Raw genomic sequence first — 24022 nt, forward strand, 5'->3', positions numbered from 1 at the left:
GGGGACCCTAGGCTAGTGTTTGTTTGGGCCCCCCACATTATTAATCATGCTTTATCAGAAAAAAAACTAGAACAGATGAAGAGTCCACAACCTTAAAGAATTCTGTCAATTTAGGAATTTTCTTTCGTAGATCTCGGTCCTGCTGTTCGTTCAGCCGTTGTGCTTTTCTTTTTCATGCTCCGCTATCATTTGACAACAAAACTGACCTCATGAACCCGGCCACATGATGGCAGCTGGTTGGGCAAAATAACCATTAATCCACCTCTGGTGTTGGCCATTAAGTGTAGATGGGGTTGGTGGCTATATCCTACAGGTGATCATTTCATTCTGAGCTATTCAGCTCCTTATTATACTAGTAGCCTAAATACAGCTGTAAAGTTAATGTGATTGAGCAAAACACATGTCCCTCTAGTATCATAAAATGGAAATACTCAAGTAAAGCACAAGTATCTTAGCTCAAAGTCGTAGGCTACTCTTCAGCTTCTTGATGGGCGCACTGACTCTTGGCCCAGAAAAATGTACTTAAAACCCCTGCCAACAGGTGTTGTGCCGTATTCAGCAGCCCTGCCGTGACCTATAGGAGTAGTTTCTATATATATATATATATATATATATATATATATATATATATATATATATATATATATATATAGGCCCACAGGTAACCCACAACGGTCAGAACATTGGTTACTTACAGCCTTTAAACTATTTTAAAGCGTTTAAAATCACAAACTTGGATAATAGCGAACACAAAACAACACCTATTTGTATGTTCTGTGCAAATATACTGCAGCCATGATTACAAAATGAACTAAATGGATCTTTTGAGCAAGTTGAATGTATTTGACTTAGCGTTTCCTAAATATAATCCCAGAGTTTCTTGCAATTCAAAGGTTCAAAAGTGTGTGCTTTTAATGTGGTTACCTGTAAATAAGCTACTCCTATAGGTCGAAACAACAACCTTCTGATCCAGAATATCACCTATAATGCGAGGGGGTGCATTTCACGGCAGGGGTGCTGAATACGGCACAACACCGGGACCTTTGTCAGAGCCCCTGAACACCACGCAAACACCGGAACGATGAAAAAGAGTTCACCAGGAGCACCTGAAGGCAGCACGAGTTGAGCAGCATGCAGTTGCTGTAGCAGCACGGTAGGGGCGACAATACACGCATCCTGTTTCCCGTTAGCTCAGCAGGCTGCAATATTCAAGCCTTGACATTGCGAAGATGGACGCTGTTATGGTTTAGACCAGGATACATAGAAAGCACAAACTGCGAGTTCCGGAGCTCTGTTATGACAACATTTCCAGTCCGTCCAGGTAAATGGAAAACCTTTTGGTTCCTTAGCCAGCGAGCAAACGTTAGCGTCTTTGCAAAGTTACGTAGCGGAATGACAGCCAGCTCAGCTAATGTCAACGAGCGGAGCTAGCGCAACGAACATGAGCTAAGCTAACGTAGCTAGCGACGGTTCAACTATTACAACGTAGTTTGAGAAAACTAACTGATAAGTCAGCGCACGTAACCGCTGTGTTTTATTAACGACAGCCTCTTGTGTTAGTAAGAGCGAGAGAGTCGTGTAACACAGAGGCCAGCTAACTTCAGCTAATGTCACCAGTAAGATGAGGAAGATGTTTTGATGTCGATGCTAACGCTAGCAGGCTAAGCGTTTTCAGAGCCGTTTCCTGGTTGGGATTTCTTGGCTTGTTCCAGGTCCCGATGTTTAGGATACAAGTGGTCCTCGGCTTCCTTTAAGTTCACAGGGCATAAAAAGCCAGATATTATTTCATTTATGCTTTTTAATGTCATACTTTTTATTACCTTTGGAAGGGTTGAACGTAACGGCAGGACCGACAAACTGATGTTATGACTGATAATAACGCTACACCAATAAACATGACTTCACACTCAGTACACCAGAGATCCACAGCAGGGGGTCCGCAAATTATGGGATACTCTCTCCAAAATATGCCTGAAAATATTCATTAACAGGAATGCAACGTGTTATTGGCAAAGATAAATGTATGAAAAAATAAATAAATACATTTACACAACCTCTTTGATAGGCTTACTGACTTATTTGCAAGGTAGCATGTGCAGATACACTCAAGGATTCAATGTGCCCTCCAAATGTATGATTATCCTTAACATATGATGTATAAATAATAGGAATATGTTAATAATGATCATCGTAATATCTTAGTATTGTATGCACCATAAAAGCTGTGTGTGTAGGCTCATATGAAACTCAATTTTATACATTTTTAGTTTGGATTCCCTGATTTCTCTCTCTTTTAGCTAAGGGGTCCCTGGCCTAAAAAACCTTAAAGACCGCCGCTTTATACGATTATCATCTGCTCTTTATTTGGTTATGTGTTGTTCTGAACTGTAATATATTTAATCATGCACTCTACCTCCACCAAAATACACCAGCTAGCCTCAAAAGATAAGAGTAAATCAGTTATCCAAGTTAAAGTTATACTGCTTGATGGACCTTTTTTTATAGTCGACATGTTCAAAGTGATTTTCAAAAAGCATATCTCACTGTAAGAGGTGTGTATGTTTCTCTGTCAGCAAGGTTAACAGGGCTGGGCGATATGCCCAAAATCTTTTTAATTCAATAGCAATATGTATCATGATCAAGCATTTTTTTCTGCTGATTCAATAAATAGGTAGTCTATATGAAATAACCACATGGTAAAGTATATTTTGTATACTCTTGGATGGATTTAGTACTTAAAAGTACTGAGTATTTTCTCATTTTATTTTCAGTGCAAAATTAAGATTATAAGGTGTTTGCTGTAAGGCATTTCAGCTGCGCTCTTTGTTGAAACGATAAAGAAAATGTAAATATTAGACGTTTTCATTTTGTATTGTAAACATTTCTTCTTCTACCCCTTGTTCCATATCACCCAGACTTTATCTCAATAGCTGCGCAAGTGTATGAAATCCTTGGATATATAATCTAGCTGATGTTGATTGCACTGTGTGGTAATATGGTAACCTTTATAATGATTATAAAACCAAAACGAAAAAGTTACTGTGCTTATCACAAAATTTCAATATTGTTTTTTCACAATATCAATTCCATTAAAGAACAATTGCTCAGACCCATTTATTTATTGACAGCTTTGGAGAAGTATTTTCACAACAGAGGACAAAATATTGGTGCTAGATACGAGCTAAGTAAACATAACCTATTCATAGTTTTCTTAACTTGCCATTTCTGGATTTGTGCGTCTGCAGGTGGAGGCAGGAGGTGTGAGTAGAGTGCAGTAGACATCCGCAGAATGTATTCTGAGTGGCGCTCGCTGCAGTTGGTGGTGCAGAGTGACCAGGGCCACCTCAGTGTTCTGCACAGCTATCCCACTACAGTGGGCACGGAGGTTGCAAATGCTGTGGTCAAGCCTTTGGGCACAGCTGTTAGCCCTGTCGCCACAGAGAATATCCTCAAGACAGACAAGGAGGTGAGCAACACTGTTGTATCTTAGGTCTGTGTATGCACCATACAATGTTTGAAAGTATTTTAATGCTTTGCTGGTCAGCCAAGCTAACCAGTTCCATCACCAGAGGCTGTCAGCTTCAAAACGTATGTGGCATGCATTTTCATGCTTACCATTTCATTAGAGAAATTCAAGTCAAAATATTACTAGATATTTTAGCATGTAGTGAAGCTGCTTAAGAAGCTGGGCTATACAACAGGGTTATGGTTAATAAAACCTCATGGTATCTAACTTCTTCAATTGAAGTTTGATGTTTGTTGTTTGCTTAGTGTCACCATAACAAATTAATTCACATTAATTCCCAGCATGATCATTGTTTGATATGACATGCTGCGGTTTGATCAGTATTCAGGCTCCTACATTGCTTCTGTTGTTTTAAGTGCAATATGTAAACTCCACCAACTAGAGACTATTAACATATACAGTAAGAAGTCAGAATGAAAGAATACAGTGGCTGCTGGCTCTTGCCCACTACGTTCAGAGGGCACCACTATATTAACCTAAATATATCTGTGTCAACCAATGTATGTATGGTCAAAAGTAACTGTACTGTGCTATTTGCATCCCCTCAATTCTATATATTTCGAGTGTTTCAGTTGGATTAGATTAACATGATACCCAATAATAACAAATGAGATATGTTTTGAAATGTATAAAAAAAGAACAAAAAAACCCCATCTTATGTAAAAACATATTCAAACCCAGTCTTTCGGTACTTTGCAGAAGCACATTCATCATTACAGTTGTACTTCCTCTTCAGTGTGTCATTATCAGGTTTACACACAGATTCTGGCAGTTCCCCCCCTTGCTTCCTTGTACTTTATATCAGCACTGAAGCTTTTCAGTGTTTCCGTAGAACATGCATTTAGCTTTGCTGCTGGACAGATACCAGAGCTTTGCTGGGTTTCTGCCTTTTGTCATTGTGTCATGAGCTTGCATGCGCTGTGGAGCACGATTTTTTCAATGACTTTATCTGTATTTGGGTTTCTTCATCATTCCATGAGTCCTTACTAGTTTCCGAGTTCCTGCCGTTTGAAATCATGGGATGATGCTACCACTGCCATGTTTCACTGTGGTGATGATGGTTTGAGTGTAGACCCCTATTTTGCCCTGATGTAATGCTTGACATTGATCTTATGAGGTAAAAATGTACCTTTTTGACTTCAGTGTCCTTTGTTCTCTTGCTCTCAAAGTCCATTTAAATGCCATCGGTCAAATCCCAAGCGGACTGTATTTTACTCAGGAGTATCTTTGGTTATAGCTACTCTAGTATATATTGACTGGGGTAGTGCTGCAGCCATAGCTTCTCCTTTCTCTGCAGGAGGCTTAGGGCTTAAACAATCCAGACACTAACCCCTCCCTTCACTTCACCTTCCATGTTAACAAAAGTGAGCACCGTTTGGGTACCTATCCACCCATGTGTGTGGGTTTTTTCTACAGGTTGTGCATGGATTATGCAAAAAAATGTAAATGGCTATTTTCCATATCTTAAAGCCTCAGAAACACACCAAATATTCTGTGATAAACAATATGAATGTGTCTAATAAGGATGTCCCAAAGCTTCTGTAGGATCAAGAGTGTTTTTCAAAGACCAGTATTGGCTATAAAAAGCCAGATCAGATTTTTGAGCCTATTTTGTTTCTAAGGTGCTGTTAAACCAGCTGTCAAAGTCTCTCTTGTGCTCTGCTAAAACGCTGGAACCTCTGCTTACACACACCTCTTTGAGCAAGTGAACCACAGAGCTCACAGCAAGCCAGCAGTTCCAGTTAATGGTAATAATAATAGTAACTTTATTCATATAATTCCTTTTAAAACAGAGCTTACAAAGAGCAGAATAAAATATGACAGCACATGCCAGGAAAGAATCCTAAGAGGAGCTCTGTTGGGTTCAAAATATTTCAGCAATATTTCAGGTGAACCGTACATCTGACATGCTGCTGTGGCTTTGAACTTTACTTAATGCTGAGGATTAATCTTAGCCAAACCTTCCTGCCACGCTACTAATCCACCCTGACACTCCCATTTTCATGAATATCATACAACTGGAAACCGTTAAGGCAGGGCTGGTAAGCAGGTTTTTAATGAAGGCTGACTTGAGGCTAAGTATGTAGCTGTAATATGTAGGACTTAATAAAATCTTGGGTTGGACTTGGTATTGACAGATACTGAACATATAAGGACTTGGATCAGGATTATGGGCATGAAAAAATACATTTACACCAATGTTCAAATGCAACATTGACTGCAGAATCGGTGTTACTGCCATCATCGTCTTTCCCAAAACCTTTGGCCTCCTTGTTATGAGACAGTAAATCAGATGTGCTTAACTACAAATGCCTCCTTACTTGACATAGTGCAGGCAGACCTCAAAGAACAATATTATGTCAAAAGAATAGCAGCTGGTGCAGAATATGACACTTATGAAATATGTTTTGGGAGCTGTCATTGTCTCTGTGTCATGTGCAGTGCAGTCTCGTAACTATTTCCTTGATTGCCAATATGTTCCGCCTCCTTTGCTCCCTGCACAGACTGTTTTCCTACATTCCTAAGAATCTTTTTTGGTTATTAAAGTTGTACTCACTTATAATTCTGCCCTTACTATAAGTCTGACTCAGAGGTTGAAAGCTCCCGATTTCCGATAACAAGTGAATGCAGCATAACTGTTGGTAAGGAGTTTGGCTGGCAAACCAACCGCTGTCAGCAGCGTCACTAACATGTTGGCCTATGTAGATCTAGGGAGGGAATGATCAATCACCATTGTTTTAAATCACTATTTGATAGATAGTAACTTAACAGACAATTACATAGATGAAAAGAGTACAACTTTAAGATCAGTAGGATACAGGACTCCTTGACAGCAACATGTTACATTTTGAAATGCTACAAAATATACCAACAAGTCATAACTTTAAAACATTCACATAAACAAATGAAAACGGTTTGATTCCCAGGTAAAGTGGACCATGGAGGTGCTGTGTTATGGCCTTACACTCCCCCTAGAGGGGGACACCGTCAAGCTGTGTGTAGATGTGTACACAGACTGGATGATGGCCCTGGTGTCGCCCAGGGAATCAATGCCTCAGCCTGTGGTCAAGGAGCCCAATATGTACGTCCAGACCATCCTCAAACATCTCTACAATGTCTTCGTACCAAGGTAAGTCAGAAATGTTCCCAGGTGAGCCTTTTGGTTTTTAAATTTAAATGTATACATTTGTTTTTTTGCACCATGTCTGCAGATGTTAGTCACCCTACATGTATTCCTGACTACTGATATCACTTTTACTGTCTGCTGTTTTCTTTATACTTTCTCTCTGATTTCCCCTCATTTCAAACACTCCATCTTTCCCTCCAGGCCGGAACAACACAGTCTGAACCACATCAGGCTTTGCCAGCAGGTTCTGACTGCAGTCCAGAAATTGGCACGAGAGTCTGTTTCCATGGTGAGGGAAACCTGGGAGGTGCTGTTACTCTTCCTACTACGCATCAACGACACATTACTTGCCGCGCCCACGGTTGGAGGTATATGCCCTGGCCTGTCCGACATAACCCCTCTTGCTGTATTAACTTAGTCATTAATGATGATTACTAACATTAATAATCCCTAATATATTTCAGTCGGGGTGGCAGAGAAACTGGCAGAGAAGTTGATGGCAGTGCTGTTTGAGGTGTGGCTACTGGCATGTGCACGCTGCTTTCCCACACCACCGTATTGGAAGACAGCAAGAGAGATGCTGGCCAACTGGAGACACCACCCTCCTGTTGTAGAGCAGTGGAGCAGAGTGGCCTGTGCCCTGACCTCCAGGTTAGAAAGGCATCAACTCACCTTCAACTTGGACTTTGTGCTGCAAAAGGTTTAAAACAGTTTATCACAGACAGTGAGTTGTGTGTATGCTTGAGGTATTGTTGAGTTGTTTGATAAAAAATAAGATGGTTGGTTTGTCTAACTTTACCTCCTGTATCCACAGAGAGGACAAGCTCACCTCATTTTGAACAAAATAGTAGAAGCTTCTGGAGTTTAAAATATATATTTTTTTGTTGTAATTGTAGCAAAATATTGAAATAATGTCCACACTCCCTGCCGTGTGTGATATTTTGTCCATTCCTGTCTCACCTATTCAATCCAGGCTCCTGCGCTTCACCCACGGACCATCCTTTCCACCTTTTAAAGTTCCCGATGAAGATGCTAGCCTCATTCCTTTAGAGATGGACAATGACTGTGTGGCACAAACGTGGTATCGTTTTCTCCACATGCTCAGGTGCGTACCATCAAATATTCCCCCTCTCTATGTATTCTACTTCTACTAAAATCCTCACTGACAGTGCTGACAATATTAAATGTCAGACAACCATTCAGATTGGAAATCAACCTTAGCGGCATCTGTACGCTTTTACTAAATCCATGAATTTGCTTGTTTCTCTGTGTCTAGCAACCCAGTGGACCTGAGCAACCCTGCGATAGTGAGCACCACTCCAAAGTTTCAGGAACAGTTTCTCAACTCCAGCGGTATCCCTCACGAAGTGGTGCTGCATCCGTGTTTGAAACAGCTACCCCAGATCTTCTTCAGGGCCATGAGGGGCATCAGCTGCTTAGTGGATGCCTTCTTAGGTAAGAGTTAAAATGAAAAGCTCCCTCATGGAACATTTGAGAGTGTTCTTGCACCTTTTAAGACAAAGTACTCCGAAATGTGAACATTCCTGCTCATTTTGCAATGCATGATGTTATGTTATAAATTTAAATGTATCGTTCCTACCTTCTAGGCAGCTACCTGCTTTAGTAAGGTAACCCATCACATTCAACAGATGTTTGTTGTTGCATTGACTGATTTTCAAAGCTGTCCTGCAGTACATGCACAAGTTGCTTTGACAAAAGTAATAAACAGTGTTTATTGGGTGCTGGGGGGTAGGAACAATACATTCTATAAAAAGTTGTTTAAATGTTTAACAGCAATTCCTATCATTCATTTCTTTTAAGAGTTTTATTATTTCAGTTGTTACTCTGGGCGGTTCTCCTGAGTAAAATCAAGATGGAGGATGGCAGTTAATAATACCTATGTAAACATTTGAAGTCAGTGTGATCTTTCTCTTTACGCTGTAGGTTTCTCTGTTGAAAAGAGAGATGTACGGGAGAGGGTGTTCTCTTTTTGTCCAGTGCGGCTCTCTCATGGTACAGACATCAGCTGGTACATCGTATAATGAGATGGGCATATGATGGAGTCTATTTATCGGTGGTGATGATATTAACAACTGGGATTAGTCGTGCAGTAGCAAAATTATATGTTCCAGACATTCAGATTAACCTACAAGATCTTCAACAAGGGGCCAAAAGTCAATCAAGATGGATGGATATCAATTATTGCTGATTCATATCTAACCATTGTTTTGCATGTCTACGAATGAATGCCGTCTATGATCAAGTGACAGACTCTGAAGCCACTTCATTTTCTTTTTCATCTCATAACATCAGGAATGGGACAATGGCTTCAAATGATTCAATTATTTAACCATTAAAATGTTCTGTCCGCTGGAAAAATGAAATTTTTTTACTCCCTGCTATGGAGGGAAAATCTCTAACTTTAGTCCCGCGCTCATTTGACCTTCCTGTCAACAGGTATATCACGTCCCAGAGCTGACAGTGCCCCTCCCACTCCAGTCAACAGAATGAGCATGTCCCCGCCCCCCTCCATCACCAACACCACGCCCCCTCACAGCCGCAAGCAACGGCATACAGTGGTCACCAAAACCACAAGCAAAAGTTCAACTGTAAGTTTAAGCCTTACAAATAATATTAAGTTAATAAAAGTCTGTTTTAAAACGGTTGTTTTGTCATTGTGTATCACCTCCCCTGCCATATTGTTTTGTCCTATTTAAGTGAAGAAATATCTAATCTTTTCTGTGTGTGAACTGTTAGTTACACTAGTCATGTCAGCAGACTAATCCGATATCCCCCCCCGTACCCCGTCCCCCCAGGGCAGTGGTAGTCAGCCAACCAAAGCATCCCAGCAGCAGCAGCAGCAGCAGCAAACTTCGTCCTCCCCGACGCTGCTCTCCAGCCCCAACCAGAGCAGTTGGGAGACTCGGCCGCTGCCGGCACCGGCACGGCCAAAGGTCAACAGCATCCTTAATCTGTTCGGCCAGTGGCTTTTTGATGCTGCACTGGTCCACTGTAAGCTGCACAGCGGCCTCAGCCGAGACCCCAGCATGACCGGTAAGAAGTGGGGCGATGGTTCATAGCGTTTCAGTTTATGCATGGGCAGGCGGGTGTTTTGTTGCTGTTCATTAGTACGTGTTTCTGTGGAGTTATCTGTGTTTTTGGTGTCCGTGTTATTTTTGACTGTATGTCGTTGGGATATCCTTTCCTTTTTTCACCATTTTCTCTGAGACTTCTTTGTACCTTTCTGTGTATGGAGGGCTTGGTTAGAAGTGGCCTGGTAGGAGATTTCCATCTGATTCTAATCCATTTACATCTACCAACTATTTAAAACGGGCTCAAACTGCATATAGACTATAACCATATGCTAAGGACTTCATACAGCCATTCTATTAGTGAAATCATCGCTAGAAGAGTCAGTGACAGCACATACAGTACTTAGTATTTGAAAAAGAATTTGGCTCATCATTGGCTCTCCATTTATTTTTCTCTTTTTGGTGTAGTGTCCTGCACGTGTCTACCATGTCTGATTAATGTTAAAGAGTTGTAATGGGTTAAAGGTCATGTATTGAGGAGAACAAAAAAAACCCCAATTCATGCCTGATATGAATTGATCCCAAAATACTGGATCTGCTTTGATTTTGTGTCTCTCCACTATTTCTGTTATCTTGCAGCCTCTTTTATCCAAATTCTCCTTTCTTATAAATCTTGTAAGTAGGAACAGCAGCTTTTTTTTCCTCACTTGCGTTTCTTGACAAATCTTCCTGCTTTTTAGTTGAGTTCCTCATGATCATCACCATTATCACCATTGTTTTCTGTCCCCAATGCTCGTCATATATAAAAGCTCACCAGCATTCTCTCAGTGTTTCTTCCAAGGTGACGGAATGGGTTTCACCAACTGACCACCTGTCTCGACCATAGCGTTGCCAGTTTGTGACAACGCCACCCTCTTTTAAGTTCTCATTTTCTCTTTCCTTTGGGTCACACTAATCCTTGTTATTTAGTTTCTGACCCCCCTCAAGTTCAACATTAATGTTTTGTTTCATATAATTTCCTTTTGTATTGTCAGTTCACTTGAGTTTTCGATTTTATTGGTTTGGTGCCTCAATGCATGAAGTGAATGTTCTGTACCTGGAGTGACAGTCATATAATTGCAACAGCGAGGGAGCTGACACAGGGATTTTGTTCTGTGGTCTTGCAGCTGAAGACAATTTATTACCAGCACACTACACTTGGTCATGCTTTGTGACAGTGATACGGAGACGTTCTATGGCAAACTCTTTGTGTCAGAGTTCCCTTTTGAATGCTTTAAAATGATGTGAGAGTGTGTTTGCAGTCATTGAAGTCTTTGTTCTCTCTTGTTGTGATAGCAATTTAATGTCTGCTTTATGGTGCTTTTATTTTCTAAATGTTACTGTTTCCTTTTTATTGTATTGTGCATATAGTAGCTACATGTCTATGTTTGCCTGTTTCTCATACATGCATGTATACTAATGACCGCTTTACAATTCAGGGTCCTTTCATTCTCTGTCTCTTCATACTCTCTACAGCGATAGCCACTCAAGTAGGTCTGGAGCTGAGAAGGAAGGGTTCCCAAATGTCCACCGATTCCATGGTTTCCAACCCCATGTTTGATGCTAACGAGTTCCCCGAGAGCTACGAGGCAGGACGAGCTGAGGCCTGCGGGACTCTCTGCCGCATCTTCTGTAGCAAGAAAACTGGGGAAGATATTCTGCCTGTTTACCTGTCCAGGTAATGTAGTCAAGTTTTTATTATGATGCTTCATTCTGATTCAAGTGGTGGGCATGTGGTTTTAAGATTTTAAACTGCAAATTTATACATATACCTCTTCTTTCTGCAGGTTCTACATGGTCCTGATTCAGGGTCTCCAGATCTCCGATTTTATCTGCAGACCAGTTCTGGCTTCAATCATTCTCAACTCTTCCTCTCTCTTCTGTACTGACCTGAAGGGGATCAATGTAGTGGTGCCCTACTTCATAGCTGCCCTGGAGACGATTGTACCAGACAGGTTAGAACGGTTCTGGAATAGCTACCACGTAGTTAGCCTATTTTATTTATTGGGTAACATTCTCAGACCACAGCATTTAAGTGAGATTTCTCTTCAGAGGGTTTAAGGAATATTCTATTTTTAGTCTCATACGATTTGTTTTACTCTTAACAGGGAGCTCTCCAAATTCAAGATATATGTAAATCCTACCGACCTGAGGAGAGCCTCAATTAACATCCTGCTTGCCATGCTGCCACTGCCGCATCATTTTGGCAACATCAAATCAGAGGTAACAGCTTTGGTATCTGTGTATTTTATTCATTTTAAGTGCAGCATCTAGTATGTTTCTGGGTTTGCAGTTTGAATTGAATCATTTATTTATTTATCTTCCTGAGATCGTGTGAAATCTGGTTGAAACATTTTCTCTACCATATAGCCACTTCTAGTTAAAAACAGGTACACTGGGTTCCTAACCATGTTGATGTTCTGCTTTAGGTTCTGTTGGAAGGAAAGTTCAATGAGGAGGATGGGTGGCCTCATGACCAGCCTGTGTCTTTCCTGTCCCTGAGGCTACGTCTTGTCAACGTCCTCATAGGAGCACTTCAGACCGAGACTGACCCCACCAACACACAGCTCATCCTGGGTATTTACTGGCTTCTTGATATCTTATATCCATTTATTGTGCCTCTCCATATAACTTGAGTAGTATTTTTGCTGACTTAAACCATTTTTGGATGGCTATAAAGTCTATTATTATATGTATTATTTAGTTATCGTCCACCTGTCCCCTCTCAGGTGCAATGCTAAATATTGTTCAAGACTCAGCACTGTTGGAGTCCATAGGTGCACAGACTGAAACGGTAAGGCTGAGATCACGGTTGTTATCTACTGATGAACGATTAACATGTTATTATGTTAGAAGCAGTTGTTAAGTGATGGACTGGACATCAAGATTGCTGTGTTTTGTGGCCGTAGGGGAGTGTAGATGGGAGCCACATGACTGTGAGAAGTCAGAGTCACAGCCGTACCAACAGTGGCATTAGCTTCACCAGCGGGGGAAGCACTGAGGCCACCAGCCCAGACTCCGAGCGTCCTTCCCAGGCCCTGCTTCGAGATTATGGTAAGACAAACACCTGCTGCACTCCGTGGGCTTGCTGAATTAACACAGTGGTGTCAGCTTGGGTCACATTTTGAATAACAGGCTTGCTGGAATATTCTTTCATGTCATCTGTACCTGCTTGCTGAAGCAAAACATGTAACTTATTGAACTAATATATTTGTTCTTTATAGCTAACATGGTTAAAGTGGTATGCAGAGTTAAGAAGCGTTGGGTAAAATGTCTTTGTAGGTGATACCAAAGTTTTTTGCTGTGATGCTGTGCTGTTGAACAACATATCGATATCCTGCTGTTTACATTTTTTTACTCTAATTGATTGGTTGCAACAATGTTGTCTAATCAAAAGCATTTCAGAGATTTTGTCTTTTCCTCAGTAGGACTGAGGGATGCTTGACTAAATTAATTGATAATGACCGTCTCATTAAAGGGAGACAGTTGTTACACACAATGTAGCCAATTCAGCATGATTTTAGATTTTTTTACTCATCAATTTAGAAAATAATAAACATCAGTTTCAGCTTTTGAGATTAAATCCTTTAATGTGTAAGCAATTGATTATTTATTATTATAACCCAGACAACAGCAGTGTATTTATGTATATGTATGTTAAATATTAAGTATTTCTTTTATCAGAATGACCAAGTCATTTATCAATTTCACGATCACTCAGCCCTATTCCTCTGCAGTTTATTTACTATCTATATTTCAGTCTCCCTGAATCTTGTGTGCTGTACTGACTAAAAACTATACTCTACTGCATGTGACTGTAACTGATACATGTAACTGTGTATCCAGGACGTTTTTGCTGTGTTCCTGTATAACTTAGCTGTGTTGGCTGAATCCTGCTTTGCTCTATTCTTTGCGGTGTTTGGTATTTCGGGGTGTTATATGGTCTAGCTCTTCCAGATACGGCGGCAGGACTGCTGGTGCGCAGCATCCACCTGGTCACTCAAAGACTCAACTCCCAATGGAGGCAAGACATGAGCATTTCACTGGCTGCCCTGGAGCTGCTGGCTGGGCTTGCCAAGGTAAAGGTACAATGTCCAAACACCACAGAGACTCAGTGTAACAATCTACAATCATTACTAGCTAGCCTGGCCAGGGTGAGACTATTGTACGCCTTTCAGTTCACCCACATCTCAACCAAAAGAAGCTGTTGCATTGCAACAACACACAACACTCTATGACTTTAGAAGTAGTTTTGAAGGTAAATCCTGGAATTTCTGCTACGAGACCAAGGCTTACAGAAAAAAGCAGATTCAAGAAATGAGGTTTACTTAAAGTCTGTGACTGTTGCCATGAAAACTTGGCCTGATATTAACTGGTTATAGCATGTTAACTTGATCTTAACCCCTGGTCCAAGTTTACTAGTGCACCTACTGCCCAAATGAGACCGTCTAGCCTCACTGTGAGCACACCTGATGGTGCTGTCAGGTGTTTCATGTCGACTTCTAAGACAAAATTTCAATGTTCATCAAACTGTCAACACAGTACCACAAAGAACGAGTGCCTTGATAGAGCCTGCAGTTTCTTTGCCTGGTAATGGCTGTACAGCTAGTCCCAGTTAACTAGCACATCTGCTAAGAGATGTGCTAGTTTCTAAATAAGGTCACGTTATTACAATAGACAGCAATTTGCTATAAAACTGTAAATATCTGGGACCTGAAATCTGAGTGCTGAGGAATAGAGAGAGAAGAGGCCATGGTAAGACTGAGGTCACATAAGGTCATTTAAACTTACATAAATGCTAGTTAGTAGCATAGTTAATGCTGTAACTTGACTTAGGAAAGACAAATAATCCAATGTGTCGAAATTGAGTAAAACAGTAAATCACTTGTGCACCAACACCTACAATAACTTTTCAAAAGGGCATGAAATGAAGAAATTTAGATGTAGCGGATGTAATATATTTCCTGTAATTTTTCTCGCAACCAGGTAAAGGTGGGAGTGGACTCTGCAGACCGTAAACGTGCCGTCAGCTCTATATGTGGGTACATTGTGTACCAGTGTAGCCGTCCAGCTCCTCTTCAGTCCCGAGACCTCCACTCCATGATTGTAGCTGCCTTCCAGTTCCTCTGTGTATGGCTCACTGAACACCCTGACATGCTGGATGAGAAGGTAAGACTGAATTAAACATCCCCTCAGATATGTTGTTTGGTTGAGAGTGATAAAAAGTGGTCAAATAAAACTTCTACCAAGTACATACAGAAAATTGGTTACCGTGTCATTTTTCTCAGATATGTGGAAAGAAAATGTGCACTCCTGCTCTGAGATTTCTGTCCCTTATCCTTTTCTTTTGGATCAGGATTGTTTGGTAGAAGTACTGGAGATTGTTGAGCTGGGAATCTCTGGCAGCAAGTCCCGACAGGAACAGGAAGTCCGACATAAAGGGGAGAAGGAACACAACCCAGCTTCAATGAGGGTGAAGGACGCTGCTGAGGCGACTTTGTCCTGGTGAGATTACCCAAAGTTTCTACAGCATGGATCTGAAACTACATTTTGTTAATATAGTTAATATTCTGTGTGACACCTTTCAACCTGCATCTTTAAACCTAGGCTGCTCTGATATTACATGTCCTGGGACATTTTTTGAGAAAAGAAAATACATTTCATATTTGTTGGTGTCTTATCTGTATAAATACAAGGCCTGCTGTTAGCCACTCACAACATTTTGCAATTCATTTTCTTAAAACAGTAACCATTACCGTTCCATCATTTGTGTCATGCTGACATCTAGACAGCCTTGTTGTGACACAAACAAGAAAGTTGGAACCACAGCAAATAGCTAGCTTTCCAGCTGTGATGTCTCCTTGTTATCTACCAGCATAGACACTTATCTTGATTTTCACAGTTGCTGTAGACAAGCTTGTAAACAAATGTCTATTGTAGAAAGCCACTGCTAATGTTGCTTTATACAGTAAATATCCTGCAAGCTGTAGCAGACAGAGCTGCTCGTGATGACCCAGACAGCCAGTCACACAATAGATTAACTTTTGTTTGAGCATTGGTTAACTGGCATCCCAGGAAAAACAAAAGAAAAACATTTAAATCACAAGCCTAACAACAGTTTCACGCAGAACCCTTTTCCTTTCATTCTGCTTACCTCGTCTGTCGGCTAACTTGCGAGCAAACGTTACCAGAGAGCCGCCCCTCGCCAGAGGCTGGCAGGCTAAAGGATAGGAAAGGATCTCTGGATATGTCCAAAAAGTCTTGTATCTTTCTTTCAACAAATAAGTCTTTAAGCAATACATTTGAATATCACTTTTACATTATTTTTGACTCTAAAAATAGGTTGTTGTTTTACTTGGTTAGACTTCATATCTAGTGATGGGATGAGTGGTGAATCTATTTATACCAATGTCGGTATCGATTCTGCTCATTGATCCAATCTTTATTAATTCCCTTATTGATGCCTAAACAGCGTTATGTGTGGAAAATATTTTAAGCATCAGTGCAACCGTTTTATTATCTGAGTCTGAACACAATGTAAATGTAAATGATGTCTTTTGTTGTGCAGTGAACTGTCAAAAAAAAATACCGGCACTGTTAAAAGGAATTGATAAGCTCAGAGGCATATAATACCCATTCCAATTCCAATTTGTTACCAGTTCTCAACTGGAACCGGTCCTCGATTCCCGGCCCCATTTATATCTTTGTACTAAATTATGTATTTATTCTATTTCTCTGCTGATACAATGACCTATTTTCCCTATTTTCTGCTACCTCCACACAGCACACAGACCATTAGGAAGTAAAAAGTGCTATCCCTATTGACCTAGTTTGCTTTGGTGTTCCCCAGTATCATGCAGGTGTTGGGGGCCTTCCCTTCTCCCAGCGGGCCTGCCTCCACCTGCAGCCTGCTGAATGAAGACACCCTGATTCGCTATGCCAGACTCAGTGCCACAGGAGCCAGCAACTTCCGCTACTTTGTCCTGGAAAACTCGGTCATCCTCGCCATGTTGGAGCAACCTCTCGGCAATGAGCAGAGTCAGTAGCTTACCATCCATCCCTTGATGCAATGCCAGTTTATTGAGATATTCAGGATATTTCCTGTGTTACGTGGTTCATTTTTAATCACCTGCCATGTACCAGAACAAGAAAAGTAAAATCACTTACCAACAGCATCTCTGTCCTCACAGACCCTAGTCCATCAGTGACAGTTTTGATCCGAGGGACGGCCGGCAGACATGCCTGGACCATGCAGCTCTTCCACCAACCCAGAGGAGCTCGGGCCAATCAGAGGGTGAGATCACACTGTTGTTCACTAAGCTGTTTTTTTTAAACAAAATGCTCAATTTTTTCTTTTGTAAAACCTCCTCCTCTGTTTAGTTGATAACACAACTCTGCTCCCTTTCTGTCTAATTCTCTCCTTCTACAGCAGGTGTTTGTTCCTGAGGGTCGCCCAACGCCCAACAATGGTGTCGGTATCAAATACAACGTCAAGCAGAGGCCCTTCCCCGAAGAGGTGGATAAGATACCTCTTGTCAAAGCCGACGTCAGTATTCCTGACTTGGATGACATTGTCAGTAAAGAGGTGAGATCGGCTTCCTGCTGAAACTTGTCATTGATCCACATTGTGACTAATTACATATTCAATTATTCTACTTGTGGCACAAGCTAAGACAAGATTGCTTGTTGTCATGGCTTGAATGTTCTATTCATGCTGTAAATAAATCACTCATATAATTTGTTATCATACAAACTCAGGTGTGTTGTATGGGCTGGCAGGATGATACGAGAGCTACAAATACACTGATGAGTAATTACTTGCACGTGAGTTGTTGGAGTGATGAAATTTTCACTTGGGTGTCTATTGGAAAAAAAGCTCAAATCATCTGGTTTGGTGGAAAACATATGATCTTAAATGACAATCCAATGCAATACCCTTTCAATCATTAATAGCTTTTAATCCAAATCACAGTCTAAAAAAAGCACACTGATGATTCTTTTCTCATCGACGTTCGGAGGTGACAGCTCCGTATTTGGACTGTGGAACTGGGTCTTTGTGGGTTAATGCTGAATTCATACACTCAAATGCCATCCAGTCCACAGCCTCTTACGATTGTCTTAAAAATGCCCCTCCCTCTTTGTCTTTTCAGCTGGAAGTTCAGCATGACAAGCTTCGTGTTCTGATGACAAAGCAGATAGAGTATGAGAACGCCTTGGAGAGGCACAGCGAGGAAACCTGGAAGTCCAAGCTTTACCCTGACCCACAGACCGACTGCAAACCTCCTCCACCCTCGCAGGAGTTCCAGACAGCACGCCTCTTCCTGTCCCACTTTGGGTTTCTGTCTCTGGAGGCGCTCAAGGTTGGTAAACATAATTTCTCTGATCTTGGCCGACGAGAAAATCTGCTGCAAACATTCGTCAAATATTTTATGAAAGTCCTCAGGCTTGCTTTTAATTGGTACCCTTTCTTCTTGATTCTGTTTAAGTCATGTATAAAGTATTAACAATATATACTTTATTGTATTTTAATATGGTTAATTTCAAATGTTTGTATATTAATTAAATTAATTATTGATAGGAGCCCAACAACAGTCGTCTACCTCCTCATCTGATTGGCCTGGAGTCATCCTTGCCAGGTTTCTTTGATGACATCAGCTACCTAGACCTGCTTCCCTGCCGACCGTTTGACACCGTCTTTGTTTTCTATGTGAGGGCTGGACAGAAGAGCAGCCCTGAGGTGAGGGAACTCATAACAGATTCTGTAATGGATAAAACACTATACAGTATAATGATTGACAGGTTTGGGTTGTATTACAATTGGAATGAATCCGAATGTATATGTTCTTGTGCTTGTGATGATCAGATCCTTCGAAATGTGGAGTCATCGTCCAGTGTCCAGCCCCACTTTTTGGAGTTCCTGCTGTCCTTGGGCTGGCCTGTGGACGTGGGACGCCATCCAGGGTGGACGGGGCACCTAGATACCAGCTGGTCCCTCAACTCCTGCTCCGACAGCAATGATATACAACAAACAGGTAATCTACTACGCCAACTACTGCATTAGATCTGAGGAAGACTTAATGCACATCATGTCTTCTGTTATTTGTGTACATGTTGGATATTAGTGGTAACTAAGTCAGTATTAAACTTTTGATTTTATTGTCCACTGTAGAGGATGCAGCTACTCCTGAGGACACAGGAGGTTCGGTGTTCAACGGGGAGAAGAAGGTTTTATATTACGCTGATGCTCTGACAGAGATTGCCTTCGTTGTTCCATCTTTAACAGAAAGTTCCGGTCAGTATTACTACCTTGAAAATGAAGTGTTACATATTGTGTATGATGAAAACCCAGTGAGGGATTCAGGGTTGTTCTTTGTTGTTTCGCAGAGGAGTCATCAGTGCACAGTGACTCCACAGTGGAGGCAGACACTAACGCAGACATCATGCCAGGTTTACACAAACAACCCAATCTCACACTTGAGCTGTTCCCCAACCATTCTGAAAACCTGGAGTCTGCCAAAAAGGTTAAGTTCAACTTATGTTAGTGTGTTAGTATATTGGATCTGTATGCTAACAGGACTGATTAGGATTCATAAATGTTTTATTTAGCCTTTGCCTAAAATCACTGTGTTGTGCTATTTTTGTAGCTGAGTCCTTTGGTAAAGACAAAGAGGTCATCAACCGGGAAGTCTTTCCCACCCCTGGGTCCTGAGACAAAGGTGTTTGTGGTCTGGGTGGAGCGCTTTGATGATATCGGTAGGCACATACTCTTTATACTGCAGCTGTCATTTGAGATGATATTCAATTTTTTCTAGAATTTCCTATTTTTTCAATCAGTAAGTTACTCTACAAAAAATATTTGAGTAAAAAGTACTCTGTCTCTGTCACCTGAAAGAAGGCTGTCAAAATGTTTTTCTTAAGTATGTGACCGACGGATCGAGGTCCATGAATGTCGTTGTTTTTGTGTTTTTTAGAGAACTTCCCTTTGACTGATCTCTTGGCGGAAACCAGCACGGGCTTGGAAGCTAGCATGAGCAACAGCACTTCCTGCAGGTATTGAGAAGTTTACACTCAAAACACTTTGCTGCCAGTACGACGAGTGCATGGTTTCTGAATTGGTTTTAGTCAGGTGCAAATATTAAGACAAAAATCCCCAAAACAATTCTGTAAAACAACATGTGCTCTCACATGCAGGATAACACAATATGTGCTCTCACATGCAGGATAACACAACATGTGCACTCACATGCAGGATAACAAACAGCACTAACACTAACAAACACAAACGGTGCAGAACAGGAAGTACAACTGCGGTTTGCAAAAGCAGGCAGAGAAAAGGAACTGTGGCAGAGCTGTGACGATGGCTACAAATCTAAAGTGACAAAGTAAAAAATCTGTTTTTGTTAAAAATAATCAATATTTTTGTTTGCTTGCACTGCCTTTTTTAAGGTTGTACTAGCATGCTATTCAGTAGCTTCATTGTTAGGACTGTGGGTAGATTGACCAGAAGCCACAGACCACAAGCCCCAAACTGATTTAAATGGCTTACATTTAACTAAATAACAGTGCCACTTTTGAGCAGGTGTTGTCTGGAGGTGAATTATATGATACACCATGACAATCCTTCATAACTAATGTTTGGAGGGGCTGGGTCCCTTGAAAGATAATTGATGATTGGCAACTTTTTGTATTTTCAAAGCAAAGAAAGAAGCTATTTTTTGAATTTACAATTGCTGTAAAGTATAAATTAGGTATTTATCCATATATTTGCTCCTTTTAATTGTGTTTTGTATTGTATCCTTTCACTCTTCCTCAAATACTGTATTAATTTATTGTTCTAGGTTGTTGCAAATCACCAACATCTTCCTCTATGTTTTATTTGAATTGTTCCTGCTGCAGGTCAGGGTTATTAGAGAAGGACGTTCCTCTAATCTTCATCCACCCTCTGAAGACAGGACTCTTCAGGATCCGGCTGCATGGAGCCGTGGGTAAATTTGGCATGGTGATACCCCTGGTGGACGGCATGGTGGTCAGCCGCAGAGCACTAGGTAATGGCTCATATAGTTCCCTCATATGGTTTATAACCACCGACCATACGATTTTCCCTCATCAGCAAGAACAGAGGCAAACAGCCTTAATGCATACAGTAGCAGGGTTTCCAAAGGGAATCTATTAAGATCATTATGAGCTTACTGGAATAATAATATGCACACAAAACTTTTTACCAGACGCAACAGAAACACTAGTATTGTTTTAACCTTGTGAGTCTGTGTTTGTGTGTCATCATGGCAAAATGGGGTCCTGGAGACACCTTTTTATTCTTCACCACCTTTATCTCATTAAAAGGTGCTGTGGCTTTACGTTTTCATGGTTCATCAGTTGTTATGGATTCATCAATTTTATGAAATTCCTGTACACAGTCTCAAACCTGTCCTGTCTGAGTAGTTGGTCCTGATGAGCTCCTGTGTTTATATCCTCCTCTCAGGGTTTCTTGTGCGCCAAACGGTCATCAACGTGTGCCGACGGAAGCGTCTGGAAAGTGACTTGTACAACCCGCCTCACGTGAGGCGGAAGCAGAAAATAACTGAGATTGTCCAGCGTTATCGCAACAAGCAACTGGAGCCGGAGTTTTACACCTCGCTCTTCTACGAGGTGGGGGAGGGAAAGCCTCACCTCTAACCCCCCTGCCCTGTCCTAACACTGGCTCACAAGTGCACACAACAACACACACAGACACACTCGCTTGTCCTATACTCATACACCACTGTGCATACACACATACACACACACACACACACACACACACACACAGAATCTTTATATTTATACTGTACTGTTTTGTTATTTATATGAATACATATATCAACACTGTCTGCCTTTGACTCAGAGAGCAAAGTGTCAAAAACCATGCCAAGGTGGAAAAAGCTGCATTTCTATGTCGCAGCCACTCAATGAGGATTCGAATGGCTGCAGCTCAACAGTGACTGTCTCTCTCCTCATGTAGGTTCATGCTTTGTGGCAAAAGAGTTTCTGCTCATCATTAACTGCAATACAATAGTTACACTGTTGGCCTTTTTGAAATTGTAAAAAGTGTGTCCCCTAAACCCTGTGATATGAGTGAATTTCATGATTGTTTGGTTAATACAGAGTGTCCAAAATCCAGATGTGCATATCTGCTTTTGTTTTAAATCAAAACATTTCCGGTTGGATAATTGCCAAGGAGCTAAACATGTAATTGTCATAAAATATTTTGTAATGTACCTCCATGCTGATTCAAAAGGACAAATAATGAATTGACAGCATTAACACACAATCCAGTTTTACAGCAAATTGTCATCTACAAACATGCGGACACCTGATAAAGTCTTCCTTGTGCAAACACACATTAGGCCATCGCAGCACCTGACTGAGCACACAGATGTCGCTGTTTTATATTTTTTATTTGAAAGGACTCCTACATTGTTTTACTGTATGTAGATGTCAGTTTTTGACACCTGCACTGTCTCTGTGCCAGTCTGAAAGTCATCCCATCTCACAACAGCCACTGCACTGTTCGTATGCGTGTTTGTGCGTGTGTGTATACGTCATACGTAGCCACATGTATGCTCGTTAAGCCAGTCAAACCATTTACACTACAAGGAGTCATACTGACCCCTAAACCCCCCCCTCTCCGGAAATGCATGGCATTTAAAGATTGATGAATTTTCTCAGTCATAACCCTAGAAGTGGTTTAATGCTTGGTAACGTTGGAGTTTACTGATAATAAGAGTCGTTACACAGTTCCTGGAGTTCACACTTGATGTTCGCAGGGCTAACATGAAATGACCACAGAGACATTTTAGGTCGGACGTGTCTGCCGTACCAAACAGAACTACAGCACAGTTCAAGTGTCTTGCTCCTACGAACGAATCAATGTTGATGTAATTAAAGGCCAAAACACTTAACGTAGCTAACGGCATTAAACTCAGCTTGAATTTTGGCTGATTTTTTTTATTCTTAACCCAGAAAGAGCATATTTAACAGGTTAAAGAAATTGAGTTTGGATAACACAAATGTGCAGTTTTGCCTTCACACGTTTTTTTTTCTTCTTTGTTTCTTTTACAATTCATTTCACTTTTGTTTACTCACTGTACTTTGGTTTGGCTTCCAGCCCGCTCACTGTCTGCCTGTAACAATGTGAATCTATTTATCACAGCGATGGAGCAGGGCAAACACCTCTCGTTTCTTTGTTATATCGGAAAGTCTTAATGCACTGAGCACATTTTATGATTATTCTATTCTCTTTGGTTACCGTACATGTCCCTTTTGTACTTTTGTGCATTTTAAAAAGAAAACCCTGCTGAAGGAAGAATTTTATCTCGTGAAATATGAATGAAGAAGAAGAGGAGCTGTGGCGTTTTAAACCTATCATGTCTAATTGTGACTCACTTTTTATGAAAGTGCTTTATGCACGTGCATTTTTTTGGAAGGAAAAAGTACATTAAATATGCGTCAAATGAACTACATACAATCAGACACACATTGTATCCTATGTTACTCCCCTCGATCATATTTAAAGAGTTGCCATGTACAGAAGCAGAGGATGATATGTAAATATATGATAGCGTAAGGCATTTACAAGTTGTCTGTTGCATTCCTCATTTGAGATGGCGTGAAAAGTTATGTTTGTATGCATTTATGTGTGGGAGCATCACAATGGGTATTGAATGTAACGCATCAATTAAAACTATTATTGACATTTTAATCTCTCCCATTCCTAATACTTTTTGTTTTCTTTTGTTCACAGGATGTCTGAGGAATAAAATAAGTTCCACTTTTACTTTTTTAACACATCTAATATCTTTAATATACAGTATATAGCCTTTAAAGTCTTTACACTTAGATCTCAATTACTTGTATAAGTTAGAGCCAAAATGCAGACTTTACAGTTATTCTGTCGTGAATATTTGCAGCACACACACAAAAAATGTGGCTTGTGGCATTAACGGTGGTCTGGTGCATGAGTGCAGTGAAACGAGCCGGATATAAACTTAATGAAATAGCCAACGGCTCCGGGGCAGGACCTGTGATGGGTGTGTCTCCATTCCCTGAAGCTGATATAAAATATTAACATATTGTAACTGAAAATATTATTTGCTCCCAGTCTACCATAACGACTAGTCTTTGATGTAAGCTTAACAGCTTTTCACCTTCTTTGATGCACCTATGTACAGTATACACCACCAGGAGCAGGTGTAAGCCCTTAACTGTTCATAGAACAGGTTTAAGTTGAAAAATTGCCATTTAAACTCGTACCAGAAA

At 40.8% G+C, this 24022-nt stretch overlaps 1 protein-coding gene across 12 annotated transcripts; it reads left to right on the plus strand.

The window, feature by feature from the left end:
• The first annotated feature begins 1184 nt into the window (after positions 1–1184).
• Positions 1185–23465, plus strand: ralgapb (Ral GTPase activating protein non-catalytic subunit beta). Of its 12 annotated transcripts, none has more exons than XM_083920252.1 (31): positions 1185–1321; positions 3246–3466; positions 6454–6656; positions 6855–7021; positions 7118–7304; positions 7627–7758; positions 7930–8108; positions 9111–9262; positions 9470–9707; positions 11201–11402; positions 11512–11679; positions 11833–11947; positions 12154–12301; positions 12454–12518; positions 12634–12778; positions 13673–13809; positions 14711–14893; positions 15081–15229; positions 16575–16762; positions 16915–17018; positions 17154–17309; positions 17483–17548; positions 17875–18084; positions 18303–18461; positions 18588–18756; positions 18894–19016; positions 19109–19245; positions 19369–19477; positions 19696–19774; positions 20621–20769; positions 21207–23465. In XM_083920252.1, the coding sequence occupies exons 2-31, from the start codon at positions 3290–3292 to the stop codon at positions 21398–21400; spliced, it is 4590 nt and encodes a 1529-aa protein (XP_083776378.1). In that variant the 5' UTR covers positions 1185–1321; positions 3246–3289; the 3' UTR covers positions 21401–23465. The 12 variants fall into 12 exon arrangements, with proteins under 12 accessions (XP_083776378.1, XP_083776382.1, XP_083776383.1 ...); XM_083920256.1 differs by having other exon boundaries at positions 17157–17309; XM_083920257.1 differs by having other exon boundaries at positions 13673–13803.
• Positions 23466–24022: the final 557 nt, after the last annotated feature.

The sequence above is a fragment of the Echiichthys vipera genome (assembly GCF_963691815.1).
Source record: "Echiichthys vipera genome assembly, chromosome: 9".
Taxonomy (NCBI): Eukaryota; Metazoa; Chordata; class Actinopteri; order Perciformes; family Trachinidae; genus Echiichthys; species Echiichthys vipera.